Here is a 14,836-nt window from a genome sequence, read left to right on the forward strand (position 1 = left end):
ATTTTGACCAAATTTGTCCTAGAGCATCTTTGGACAAAGAAGACTCAAGTTTGTATAAACGGAGGGTGTGGCCCCTCTGGGGGCGGAGGGGCGGGGCCCAATAGGGGAAATAGAGGATTTTTTTTCTCCTGCTATACAAGTGAAGGGATTTTAACCAAATGCAGTCTGAAGCATGATTAGGGACAAAAGAATCAATTTTGTATAAACTGAGGTGTGTGGGCCTCCTTCTAAGGGCAGATGGGTGGGGCCCATTAGGGGAAATAGAGGAAAACATCAAATATCCTTCTCCTTTTGTACCGATGAAGGGATTTTGACCAAATTTGGTCTGGAGCATCATTGGCCAAAGGGTTCTCAGTTTTGTATGAACGGAGGGTATGGTCCCCCTGGGGGCAGAGGGACGGGGCCAAATAGGGGAAAATAGGTAAATCTTTAAAAATCTTCTCCTCAACCAATTGAAGGATTTTGACCAAATTTGTCCTAGAGCATCTTTGGACAAAGGAGACTCAAGTTTGTATAAACGGAGGGTGTGGGCCTTCTGGCGGCATAGGAGCGGGGCCCAATAGGGGAAATAGAGGATTTTTTTTCTCCTACTATACAAGTGAAGGGATTTAAACCAAATGCAGTCTGAAGCATGCTTAGGGAGAAAAGAATCAATTTTGTTTAAACTGAGGTGTGTGGATTCCCCTTCTTTGGGGCAGATTAGTGGGGCCCATTAGGGGAAATAGAGGAAAACATTAAAGATCCTTCTCCTTCTGTACCGTTGAAGGGATTTTAACCTAACCAAACTTGTTTTAGAGAATCTTTGGGCAAAGGGAATTGAATATTTATAAATGGAAGATGCAACTTTGTTACTTGTACTCCTTTGATAAACCTGAATGGTACTCAGCAGGTTTTAAATTGAAAAATAAAATACCAGGTGAGCTATTAAGGCCCCTGGGCCTCTTGTTTAATATTTCCTACATGATAACTAAAATTCCTGCATTTCTATTAATGACATTGTAAGTTAAAAAAAAAAGACCTTTCAATTGATATTTTGTATCTGTTTACAAATGATGTATTTTTTTCTGTGCTAGGACTGATATAACTTACCTTCCTGGTAGTATATAATATTCTAATATTTATAATAATCAAAATAATTATGATGTCCTAATGTTGATAATGATCCATCTCTATTTATTTTTTGTCTTTCATTTTGAAAGCATTTCAAATTGTCTTTTCTGGAAGAGTTCTAAAATTTCATTTGATGCTTGTCACATTTTGGAAGTGAATACCGGTGTAGTGATTCTCCTTAAAAACTGTTTTGGTACAAAAAATATCAAAGAAAATAACATTAAAAAATGTATTTATTGTTAACTTTTACCAAAACCTGCATTAAACATAATTTTGTTTTTAAAAATTACTAAATTGATCTGATACGAATAATAAACCATTTTGAGAAGTGGAATTTAAATTCCTGTTTGAAAACTAGGGTACTCTAAAATTTACTGAAATAGTTTGTTTTTTCGGTAAAATACAATCAAAATTCATTACTGTTAAAAGTATGAATAAAATTTCCTATTGCTGTTATGAGATTGTCTTTGATAGGGACCATCTGTTACTTACAGAATAGTAATTAACATGACTTTGATAGGGACCATCTGTTACTTACAGGATAGTAATTAACATGACTTTGATAGGGATCATCTGTTACTTACATGATAGTAATTAACATGACTTTGATAGGGACCATCTGTTACTTACATGATAGTAATTAACATGACTTTGATAGGGATCATCTGTTACTTACAGGATAGTAATTAACATGACTTTGATAGGGACCATCTGTTACCTACAGAATAGTAGTTAACTTGACTTTGATAGGGATCATCTGTTACTTACAGGATAGTAATTAACATGACTTTGATAGGGATCATCTGTTACTTACAGGATAGTAATTAACATGACTTTGATAGGGACCATCTGTTACTGACAGAATAGTAGTTAACTTGACTTTGATAGGGACCATCTGTTACTTACAGAATAGTAATTAACATGACTTTGATAGGGATCATCTGTTACTTACAGGATAGTTATTAACATAACTTTGATAGGGATCATCTGTTACTTACAGGATAGTAATTAACATGACTTTGATAGGGATCATCAGTTACTTACAGAATAGTAATTAACATGACTTTGATGGGGATCATCTGTTACTTACAGGATGGTCATTAACATCACTTTGATAGGGACCATCTGTTACTTACAGAATAGTAATTAACATGACTTTGATAGGGATCATCTGTTACTTACAGGATAGTAATTAACATTTCCATGGTTTATAACAGACCGTTCCTTTGCTGTGTGTGTTTGACACACTGTAATACTGTGTTTTTTGCTGACTAGGGAGATAGTGCCTACTACCTGGGCAGTAGTACAGATAGTGGATGGAATAATGTGATGCGTAAGTGACCATAACTGCCCACCCCCTTTCTATTGTCTCCCCTTTACACGGACACACCACCCCAAGTCACACTAATAACCTCGGCGGGATAAGAGAATCAATCATTCATTCTAACACAACAATTTTTAATGAAAGTCAATGACCACAATTAGTGGAATTTTATTGCAAATGATTCTAAAAATTGCATTATATGAAAGTTTAGCATCCTTGTAGGTTATTCTGAATGAAATCAAATAAAATAGTGAACTGAACAGAACTGAAGATAATTTGAATGCATCAGTTAAGGTCTGCATGGCTTTATAATTACAGTGACTTAATATTTGGCTGATGCATCATAAATCTGTTCTGCATTTTCATTTTGTAAATGTTCAAGTTGAACATTCTATTCAAAATTTTGTTTCTGAAAAACTGAAATTAGCTGTACATATTTAACAGTTTATAAGACAATTTTGCAATGATCAAACAACTTTAACCATACATTGTTCATGTGTACACATTTCTACCAGCTACCACAACCAACAAGGTGCTATTCATCAAATATAGTAAAATTCACATTTCTATGAAAGATACTTTAAAAATTTTCCTAACAATAGTGTTTTAAACTTAATCAAAATTTCAAATTTAAACCGAATTGAACTATCTATTAAAGTTCTGGAAATTTGTATTTGAAGCTTTTTTGATATTTTGATGACAAATTTTAGACAAATTTCTAGACCAGAGTCATATATTTGTGACCTTCACACTCTGACCTTGGGTGGTGTAGTCCCTGCTTCATGATACACTCATTGTAAGTTGTTCTTTCTGTGTGTAAAAACCTGATGCCTTTTGTTTCCAGGATGATTTTGAAGGTTTGTATGGTGATGTAATGAGTATTATGGGATGTACAGGTACATGTACAAGTTCTGTATATTAGGTAATGGTACATGTAGACCTGTAGAACGGGTTGGTAATTAAAATGATATGTATTAATTATTGAAAAAAATGCACTTGACAAAATGTTGACTTGTAGAATTTAGACTTTAGAGATCTGTTTTCCTGATAGTTTGCTACAGATACACCTGCTTCACTTCAAAATAGAAACCACTTGCTTACTAAATAAACAAAAACAAAACCCACCAAGAAGTGTGTTGTAAACAGGTGGTGAGTAAATGAGTGAATATTTTGCCCCAAACCCCATTACCTGGTATAGTACTACCGCACCTGACATTGTAAGCTTGTGTAGGTTAGGCTGTTGTGATTAAAGCTGTTGGTCTATTTATATTAGTAGTCCTTACACTTTTATTCCATAGTCAAGCATCACGTCTGAGAGCACTGCTGTTGTAACTCGTTAACTACTAATGGCATGCCAGCAGTTTTACTAACAATGGAAGTGATGATTGGCAGATATTACCACACACAGTTATGGAACAGTAAGATTGGGGATAATTATTCAGAACATACTTTTCTGGAGTCTTTCCCTCAGCTAGACAGGCCATATCTTGCATCTTGTGACTAGTTCTATTTCAGGCCACCATTATGGCATCCTCGACATTCCAGGGGTTGCGTCAAGTGTCAAGTCATGTGATAGGTCATGCGACATAAATGACCAAACTTAATCTACCTACAGACTAAGTACTCAAAACTACAGGTTTAAGATTTTGTTTTGCTCTAGCAGTAACAACGATCAGCAGATGGATTCAGCCAATCAAATATGCAGGAATGTGTCATGTGACCAGCAAAAACTCCAATGGTATTTCTTTTTGACAAGTCATGTGACTTGAACCATCCAATCATAGACTGTATTGTATAAATTGTTTGACCCTTGTTTTTGACAGTATAGTCCCTATCACACGGTGTCTTCCTCCTCCAGCCTCCTCAAGGGGTGGTCAAGTAAGTGGTCAGTCTTGTCCAGCTTGTGAGTGACCAGTAGACCTGGCTGTGGCCTGCCTTTCTGTGCCTTAAGTTCTAATTATCATTTTCCAATTGTAACTCATCCCATTATTTAGAGCACATAATCTGATTTTGCAATATCTGTTTGTTTTTTTTGTCACCTATGATTTTCACTGACCTAGACATTGTGGAGCATACATCTAATAATAGCAGTGTTCTCACGGCATCTGTCGTTGAATCAACCTGTTATTTCTTGTTAACAGTAGTTTCTATAACATACAATTATCTAGGTGATATTTCAGGATCTCCTACTAGTGTGTAGTTAACCATATTTTCCTGTAAATCATGGATTCCTACACTTTGATTAACTGCCCGTTTCTACCAAAGTTCCTCACAGTACTCGGGGTTAGAACTAAACATGTCCGTACGGCAGTTAACATACTGACTTTGGTTGTAATTATCATATAATTATTTTATTGCTTCTGTGGCTAAATCAAAAGTGCTACATTAGGAAAGTTGCAGAAGAAAAAATTCCTTGCATATTATATATATATAATATAAAGTACTTCATCTGTGTATGCTTTATAGATAGACGAAGCGTTAAATGATAAAATCATGATGCATGTAACTGCAAATTGTTGCTAATGGATAGAAATGGTACAGATATAAGTATGTTTACAGTATATATTCAGCCAGTGCTGGATTTTATTATCAGTGTATGTGCGATACTAATTATTAATACTCCTTTGTTTTTTGAATTTCTACTTTCAAAATTACCTTTTAATGATCATGCAGTGACCATGCACAATATGTATCAATGTAGGACCCTAACCAACATTCTTAGTCTAATTGGACCCTACCTGAAATATGCCTCTGTGCATGTTAATCCTGTAGGTCATATGTTAATCTCGAAACTAAACCCTAGGTCTGTGAACTTTTAATCTGTATGATACACATTAATGTTCCTTCTGTCTAAATCTGCTGTAGGTGTTTACTACCTGTAGGTCTACTTCTTTTGTATAATCAGTAGAACACAGGACACCGTCTTTGTAGTATAATTTCTATCATCTCCAGGATATTTCATCATTTAATGTTGTAAAGTGGCACATGTTATAATGAAATAATCAGAAAATCAGTGGCGATTCAGAAGCTGTATAGTCAGAATTACACCCGTTTGTATGGCAGTTTTTGGTGGAGGAATTTGGAATGACATATTTAGCATGAAGCGCTAACCTCCACCTTACCAGGTGTTTGTGAGTAGGTAGAACTCCAGGCCTGTGTAGCTGGTTATTTTGAGCCTTTTTGTCATCATGGTGATGGTTTTATTAGGATCCTGTATTCACTTATTATAGCTCTTTATGGATGTAGACTAAAATCGCATTAGGTGGTGGTAGACCGATAGTGAACCCCATAGTCCTGTAATCTATCGTGGAGTCCGTGTTATAGTTTCACCTTCAGAGTAGTATTGTCTGTATCAACTGATTATATACCTACTTAATCTGTTTACTTACTTGTGGATTATATTTTAACTTCAATTGGTAGTAAATGAAATTATTAATGCCTCAGATACAATCTGTAGCGTTAGTTGTGAACGGTTTACAAACTGTCAGTGCTAAGTCCCTGTTAGTCCTGGTTATAAGTTCCTTCCTGTTCTCCCGACTCCAACCAAACACTCCAACGGTGTGTGTTACCACAGGTCGTTTTATCTGCTTTGCTTTTCCTATTCAAATCAGTTCACTTAACTGAATGTTTTTAGTTTTATAATTATGAGTTACCATGTTGAGCCTAGAGGATTTTGGTTTCTGGGTAAGGCAACAAAAATGTTCACAAATAATGCCATTAATGGCAGCATACAAAAGACATCTAGAATAACTGGCCCAGGAATCACAAGATATACTTAAAAAATGTACCTATTTCTCAAAATCAAATTTAATTTAAAGGCTTTATTATTTAAGTTTCTCAAGCAACATTTCAAATATTTGTGAATTAAAGCACCTCTTGGTTTGAAAGAGTGGATGATCCCATTACAGAGAAACTTAACTGTTCAACGTTTGAGATGTAGTGTGAAATGTAACCGAATTGAAGGGAGGAATGTTCTTAACTACAAATTAAACCATTAGGGGAAGATCATTGTTGCAAAAAAACTGATCTTTTAATTAATTTGTTTTTTGAATTTAAAATTTAAATTCCTCAGAAAGTTGATTCATAACAGAAACCAGAATGTTCAGGAGGACTATGGATGTTACTGTTGTTTACCTAGAGTTTAACTATGTGCTTTGTAACAGTTGTGTCCCCTTTATCAATAGTGTACATGTGATGTTCGTAGTAGCTTAGCCCACAATCAATGTCTTCCTCTTGATAATTACCATGTTTTCATGCATAAACTATCAGTAGTGAAACAAAAGTGATGGAACTGCCACTCACAAATTGTAGTCATTTGAGTGATTTGTCCGATGCTACTAAAAAATTGTAGTCATTTGAGTGATTTGTCCGAAGCTAGATACAATTTAATGTTCAGAGATGTCAAGTGTCACAGACAGGTGTACAATTACAACATAACTAAAGTCACGTGACACAGACAGGTGTACAATTACAACATAACTAAAGTCACGTGACACAGACAGGTGTACAATTACAACATAACTAAAGTCACGTGACACAGACAGGTGTACAATTACAACATAACTAAAGTCACGTGACACAGACAGGTGTACAATTACAACATAACTAAAGTCACGTGACACAGACAGGTGTACAATTACAACATAACTAAAGTCACGTGACACAGACAGGTGTACAATTACAACATAACTAAAGTCACGTGACACAGACAGGTGTACAATTACAACATAACTAAAGTCACGTGTCAAATTTGAGTTTATATAGTAGTGTGACCAATACTGACAGGTTTATATGAGCATGCCCAGTAATTATAAGTCGAGGATATCTAACATTTAGTTATGGATTAGGGTCTAGATCCATTAGAGTGAGTTTATTCTCAAGTATAATTTAAAAGCTTCAATGGGTGGATATTTGAGAATAACTGATGGAATTTGAAGAACATGTCAGTCATGATCGATTCTCCTGAGGGGGATCTCTACTTTAAGTGTTATCTATATGAACTTATAAAAATCCTGTATTTATTTTGTTGTGAACATGTGAAGTATATTTCCTTTCAAACTGTTCCAATTTTTAAATTTCACATATGATATCCGTCATGGACAGTGAGAAATTGAAGATTCCCAGCTATATATATATATATATAGATATATAAATAAAGCAAAACATGAAGACAAGTATGGGGGATTTAAGTTTAAATTGCCTGAAGAGCCCCAAGATGGGCAAAAGCGCTAGCTGTTTATACTAGTCTTCATGTATTGCTTTATTTTTATTTTTACAGTCACATGGATATTTAAAACTACTTATCGCTATATATATATATATAGACATTGGGTCTGAAAATAGCACTCATGGAAACATGGTAAGACTAGGTGTTTTTGTCAAGCTGTCCCATTGTGATTGCCATCAAAACTGCTGATATGTGTTTTGTGTTTATATTTAAAAAGTCAATGATATCTATTTATAAGGAATATTTATTCCATTTACATATTTCAATAGTACTTTTGAAGAAAGATAAAAGAACAACAGAATGTAACTCTGCATGAATATCTGTTTAAATGTTCACAAACTGATGTTAGTTTTAATAGTTCAAATGTTAATGCTTGTATTCTGTTGTTTAGGTCTAATGAATGTTCACATTATCCTCACATTAATAGTTGACAGTCGTTAACACTTGTTTAAGAATTGTACTAAAAATGTGCCATTTTCTATGTGCGGACTTTAATGTCATTGTATATTAAGTATGAGAGTCAACAGAGGTACACAAGGTTCTAATCCACACAAAGTATCAGCTACTTCCTGACAACTATATGTAATGTGTTCTTCACTGTTAGCAATATGTAACACTGTTAAAGTAGGTTTTGTAAAGGGATAACTATTGGGGTAACACTTAAGTGTCAAAATGTGTAACGTTTATCATCTGTTCTGTCAAATTGTGTGAGAAAATTATGGGGTAAAACTTCAAACTATCTTATGTTTTGTGAGATGTATATGTTCTTATCAAGGAAAGAAACTAGATATATTCCGAAGTAGTATTTAACACAATTGAACAATAATGATACAGTGGTCATCATTCCTTTCACAACTTCATGTCCTCAAAAATGTGTCATGGGAACATCAACCATGAAAAGTTGTATTCAAGAAATATTAAGTGATATTATGTCTATTGTAACTATTTACAGTTTAGCAGTCCCCATCGGGGGAACACAGAGTGTTTACATATAAGTTATAGAACGGTTATTATCAGTGGCCACCAAGTAAGATATCAATAGTGTCTCGTGTTTAATTGCGTCAATATCTGAAGGTCAAAATCTGATTAAGCAAGTAGGATTTATGAATTTAAAATAGTATTAATAAGGAAAATTCAACCCTTCAGGAGTATTTGTACTTATGCTTGTCACTTCCAATGGCCGACGTTTCCTGTTTATTAGCTTTCCTCTGTGGAGTATTTGGAGGGAACCTGTTCTGTTCAACAGGTCGCAGTTTGACAGGTGGCTTGTTGGTTCAAATTTTTCAAAATGTTGTGGATGAAACTTGCATGATTTTTAATCATGCATGCTTTCTTTATATTGTCTATATAGATACGTTTGTCTGTCTTCAGGATATGGAACTACAGCTTTAGCGTTGCTTTACTCTGACCTGAACCTGATATCCTTTCTGTTGCCTTTTTAGTGTATCATTGTGTTTTAGAAGATTTTACTTTTAGATACTACTGGCATAGCAGTCTGTACATACAAAATGGCTACATTTTTCTCATTAGCTACTCATGTACTGTATGTAGATTATCAAAAGATTAACTCAAGTGTCAATACTGTATGTAGATTATCAAAAAATTAACTTAAGTGTCAACATTTCTTCATTCATTGACCTTAACTCATTCACCCCTGAAATTTAAAAATTAACTATTCCAACCTTTGTATCATGTCTTTTAGAGCCAGTTTAATTTATGGATCATTTGAAAGACGTAGAATTTGTAACATACACAGATGATATTATGTTTATGGCTATAAAACCAAAGTTAATAAAATATTGGAATGTTTTGGAAACCATTTGGAGTATTTAAAGATGGGCAACACTCAATCATAACAGTGCATGTTCTGATTTGTCAGAAATATGTCTTTTCATTATATGAATATACGGCGCATCAATGAATTAAGAATGACTGACTGATCAGAAATTCTATAATGGGTTGATGACTGATAAGTGACCTTGAGCTGGTCTGTCTTGATTTTGTCATACAGACTCATTGTGTTGCAGCCCAACTCTGTCTACTGTATGTTGTAATTTTATCTCCATCTTTTTTTTTAATTTTTGCTGTATACTAAATATCACTATTCAAACTATCACTAAACAGACCTATCATGTTCATTGCCTTCAGCAAATGTCATATGAATTAGGTTCCGTCCCATTATATAGTTACCAGATTATAGATATACTGGTCAGTACAAACAGTGTACTTATCCAGGACACACTGCTTCAAAAAAGCCTGAAATTTCTTCACTAATATTGTTTCGTCTAGTTGGAACTTCACTTTTTTGGTCTGCAAATCATGAATATTATATATTCTGAAGATGGCTGTGAGGCTTAAAAACGTTCATGATAATCATATATATTTGCCATGTTGCTATTGTATGTCTACATATATATGTGTACACAAGTTTTCCTGGAAAAGTTGTTGATAAATACATTCACAATAATTGTTACATTTGTATTTAAGACAATATATGGAGTTGACACATTACTTCAACCAGTCATTTTTATCGTTTCTAAAGTCTCTTATCTCACGGAAAGCAGTGTACCCTGGCCTCGCACAGGTGTCTGTCCAGTATGTCTCTAGTCTGTTGTTGTGGTGAGTCAGTTGTGAGGTAATACTTGAGCTAATACTAATATTCACATGCTGTGTACTCAATATACAGACTTACTATACTGTATGTACTAAGACTAATCTAGTCCCGTTCTTCACCACCATCAGCCTATCAGCTCGCTGAGCGACCTGCACACACTGGTCCCCTTCCCACCTCCTCCTCCACAGCGTCCCTGGCCGAGGTCGCCTCTCATCCGAATCTCCCTGCCTTTCAACAGTCAGGTAAGTTATTGCCCCGACATTGGGAGGGGGGACAAAATATCCCTGGCCCTTCGCCCAAATCTCCCATCCTTCCAGTTGTCAGGAAAGTTAACAGGCTTTCAAAGGTGTGTGATTAAGTCATCCTTGACTGTCTCAATCAAACTTCTCAAATGTCAGCTGTTAAGTAATAACCACAGCCCCACACCGGAGTGGGGACAAGACATTCCTGACACATATCACCTCCCATCCCAAACTTCTTGCCTACCAGTCAGGTAAGTAAGCACACCCCCATACGAGGAGTGGGGTTAAGTCTTCCCTGGTCCCTCACCTCAACCCCAGAGAATTATTCTGGTCAGTTAACATACCTCCACATGGAGAGAGGGAACAAGACATTCACATTTATCCAGGCTACCCCACTCATCTCCCTCTATCCCAGCCATTCTTTATTTGTAAGTCTTCACACTGTCACAAGGGAGGCAAGACCTAGTTCAGCTCTAGCCTCAACCTCAGGCCTTCCAACAGTCATTTAGTCAGCAAACCATCACATTGGGAGGGAGACGAGACATCCCTGGCTTAGGTCAGCTATAGCCTCAACCTCAGGCCTTCTAACAGTCATTTAGTCAGCAAACCATCACATTGGGAGGGAGACGAGACATCCCTTGCCTAGGTCAGCTATAGCCTCAACCTCAGGCCTTCCAACAGTCATTTAGTCAGCAAACCATCATCACATTGGGAGGGAGACAGGACATCCCTGGCCTAGGTCAGCTATAGCCTCAACCTCAGGCCTTCTTACAGTCATTTAGTCAGCAAACCATCACATTGGGAGGGAGACGAGACATCCCTAGTGTCATCAATATTGTATGTCTGATAGGAGATTTTCTCCAAAATAGGAGATTTTACATTATATGATATATAGATATAGGTATAGAGATGAAGAATCATCAAAACTAGTTCTCTGGATATCAAAAAGTTAAACATTATGGAATTGTTGCAAAGCATTAGTGGCATGTCATCACCATCAAACTGTATGCATGCTGTACTTAGCTGGATGTTTTACCTGCGATACTCCGAGTATTTCCTACTAGTAATCACAGGTAGCATGCCCCACAATGACACACAGTACTGGCTGCTGCCTGTCCGGGGACCTACACTCCACATCTTTATAACAATGCATGTTCTCCATTGAAAATGTGTATCCTATACACAAGGGAAGGGACTTACATTTATTGATAAAAAGACTGAATTGTCAAAGCAAAAGAGCCCAGGTGACAATGTCTTTTTGAGAAAATGATGAATATTTGTCCTAAATCGTTTGTCTTCACTAATTCTTGGATTTGGCTATTTCTATGATATACTGTTCTGATACTTACCTCCTGTTTATCTTAACAGGTCATTGAAGTCTTCATATTTTCTTTCAAACTAAAAATGCAAACTTATGTTTCAACTGTCTTAACATATATAAGTAATGGTCATAAAAATGTATTTGTTTAAGTTTGTGAGGGTGGTTTTGATTGGACAGAAATGACACTTTCTACTGAGGTCATTATTTAAGGAAGTATTTGTCTCATACACAGGATGATAATGAACAGTTTGATTGTGAATCACATCATCATTATGGCAATGTTAGTGACCTGGTAAAGAAAACTTAATCAACAAGAGCTACAGTTTCATTACACAGCATAAATTGAAATGTTTTTCTAAGAGAGACACAAGTAAACATATACAAATTTTGGTACTTTGTCACGTTGTGGACAACAAACATGATTAATTTTGTCACCATAACATAAATAGGCCAAATAAAGGTCTCAAATTTTGTAATAGCTTTATGAAATCAGCAGAGCATTATTTTTAGCCATCTGGTCGAAAGGACAACAATATCTTCAAACGACTTAGCTGCTTATTGGAATTTGACCAAAATTTGACTGGAAACATCCCTAGGTGGTGGAAATTCCAAATTGTACCAATGGAGGGGCTGACCCCCCAGGGGGGCTGAGGGGGGTGTGTGATTCAAAATTGTACAAATGGAGTGGCAAATGGCTGCCCCCCTCCACCCAGGGGGCTGAGGGGCGGGGCCAAAAAGGGGTAATTGGGAAATATTGCTTTAACCAACTTCTTCTCTGGTTTTGTTGAAATTATAGACTCAGATTTGTACAAGGTAGAGACATCCACAATAAACTGACATGCTGTGTAACGTTATCAACAAAGAACTCATTTAGGGCCACGTGCACTGACTAAATGTGTCTACAATAAACTCATGTAGAGGCACTGCTCCTCTAAACAGACACATCTGTATTTTGTATCATATTTTTTGATATTTCAGAAAGAGGCTCACCAGGTAGCTTATAGATATATTGAGTTTGTTTTTTATTTCCAGTTTGTTTTGTGTGTTAAAATATGTTTTACTAAAAATGGTTTAAAAAATGGTTGAAAGCTGTTAAAAAGTTTAATATTTTCCCAATTAAAACATTTCAGAGAAAACTTTAATCATACAGGCTGATGCTAAAGTTAGTTAAATTTTGCTAGTTTGCTTTAATTTCTAGCACAGATTATTGCTTTAATCTTAACTCTTAACATAAAACGATGCTTGTTTGATTCAGACAGATGCTGGTCTACTTATATTGAAACACATTGATCACTAGTTAATACTTGACCAGAGCTTTCCTTAGTCTTGGCCACACTTACCAGCTGCCACCGTGTCTACATTTGTAGTATAATAGCAGTGAAAAACGGAGAAAAAAAATAACACGTTTCTACCATTTAGGAAGGATTTCCATAGCTTCTGAATTTGAAGCGCAAAAAAAGAAAAACATTTGTTAGTTTACAGGTTACTATTTATTGATTTTATGGAACACATGCATGAATATATAAGCAGTTCATTGGAAAGAGGGTGCACAAGGGGAAGAGGGGTCTTTTTCAGGTAATAAATTGAAAACTTCACCATTTAGAGATACCTTTTGTACAAACTACTGATATCTGATATGTAGACATAGAATTGATATGTAATGATATTTTGTTTTAGAGCTAAGTTGTTGTAGTAGTGACACTTGTTTGCGTTGCATTCTATGATGCGTAGAACTTCAGAGACTTTTCATAACATGAAAATCATTAATAAATATAAACACATTGACATTTTTATCCCAGTATGTATACATTTGTATGTTAAAACAATTGAAATCAATTGAAAATGTTATTAATATATTTCAATATTCTACTAAATTGTCAGACATTTTACAACAATATAAAATTCCTTGGAAGAAATCATTTTATTTCACAAAGATGATTGTAAATTAAAAATGAATAAGACAATGATACCTGTATGTAATATTTTTAACCATCAAAATTTGTATAGCATTTTATTTAAAATTTGGAAGACAAAAAGTCAAAAATCTCAACGACTGATTAAATGCTAAGGGCAATGTTATTTACATCATTAATGTACCCTATCAGCTGTGCAGAAGATGCGGAGATCCAACAGCTGGTCTTTTGATATCGACTCCATAGAGGACTACAAGTTTGACGACAGTAAAGACACCAAACAGAAGGAGGCTGAGAGAGAACAGTTCCAGCATGAAATTAATAGCAGGTAGGAATTCATGGGGGAGGTAGCTTCTGTCAGAAAACAGTAAATACACACTGGGCAATAACAACACTCAAAAAGGTAAATACACACTGGGCAATAACAACACTCAAAAAGGTAAATACACACTGGGCAATAACAACACTCAGAAAAGTAAATACACACTGGGCAATAACAACACTCAGAAAAGTAAATACACACTGGGCAATAACAACACTCAAAAAAGTAACTACACACTGGGCAATAACAACACTCAGAAAAGTAAATACACACTGGGCAATTACAACACTCAAAAAAGTAAATACACTGGGCAATAACAACACTCAGAAAAGTAAATACACCCTGGGCAATAACAACACTCAGAAATGTAAATACACACTGGGCAATAACAACACTGGGCAATATCAACACTCAGAAAAGTAACTACACACTGGGCAATAACAACACTCAAAAAGGTAAATACACACTGGGCAATAACAACACTCAGAAATGTAAATACACACTGGGCAATATCAACACTCAGAAAAGTAACTACACACTGGGCAATAACAACACTCAAAAAGGTAAATACACACTGGGCAATAACAGCACTCAAAAAAGTAACTTCACACTGGGCAATAACAACACTCAAAAAGGTAAATACACACTGGGCAATAATAACACTCAGAAAAGTAAATACACACTGGGCAATAACAACACTCAGAAAAGTAAATACACACTGGGCAATAACAACACTCAAAAAGGTAAATACACACTGGGCAAT

At 35.5% G+C, this 14,836-nt stretch overlaps 1 protein-coding gene across 9 annotated transcripts in view; it reads left to right on the forward strand.

Moving 5' to 3' along the window:
• Positions 1 to 14,836, forward strand: part of LOC110453592 (WD repeat-containing protein 59-like) — a 46,308-nt gene that overhangs the window by 25,137 nt on the left and 6,335 nt on the right. For 2 of the 9 annotated variants that reach the window (XM_021502577.1, XM_021502579.1), the window contains 4 exons: positions 4,258 to 4,312; positions 10,404 to 10,517; positions 12,817 to 12,831; positions 13,944 to 14,079. In XM_021502577.1, the coding sequence (XP_021358252.1) occupies positions 4,258 to 4,312; positions 10,404 to 10,517; positions 12,817 to 12,831; positions 13,944 to 14,079 (320 nt within the window). Of the gene's footprint in view, positions 1 to 2,385; positions 2,444 to 3,278; positions 3,292 to 4,257; positions 4,313 to 10,403; positions 10,518 to 12,816; positions 12,832 to 13,943; positions 14,080 to 14,836 lie in introns of all 9 variants that reach the window. The other 7 variants (XM_021502582.1, XM_021502584.1, XM_021502578.1 and 4 more) reach the window with 6 other exon arrangements.

Source organism: Mizuhopecten yessoensis, unplaced genomic scaffold (assembly GCF_002113885.1).
Source record: "Mizuhopecten yessoensis strain PY_sf001 unplaced genomic scaffold, ASM211388v2 scaffold7473, whole genome shotgun sequence".
Taxonomy (NCBI): domain Eukaryota; kingdom Metazoa; phylum Mollusca; class Bivalvia; order Pectinida; family Pectinidae; genus Mizuhopecten; species Mizuhopecten yessoensis.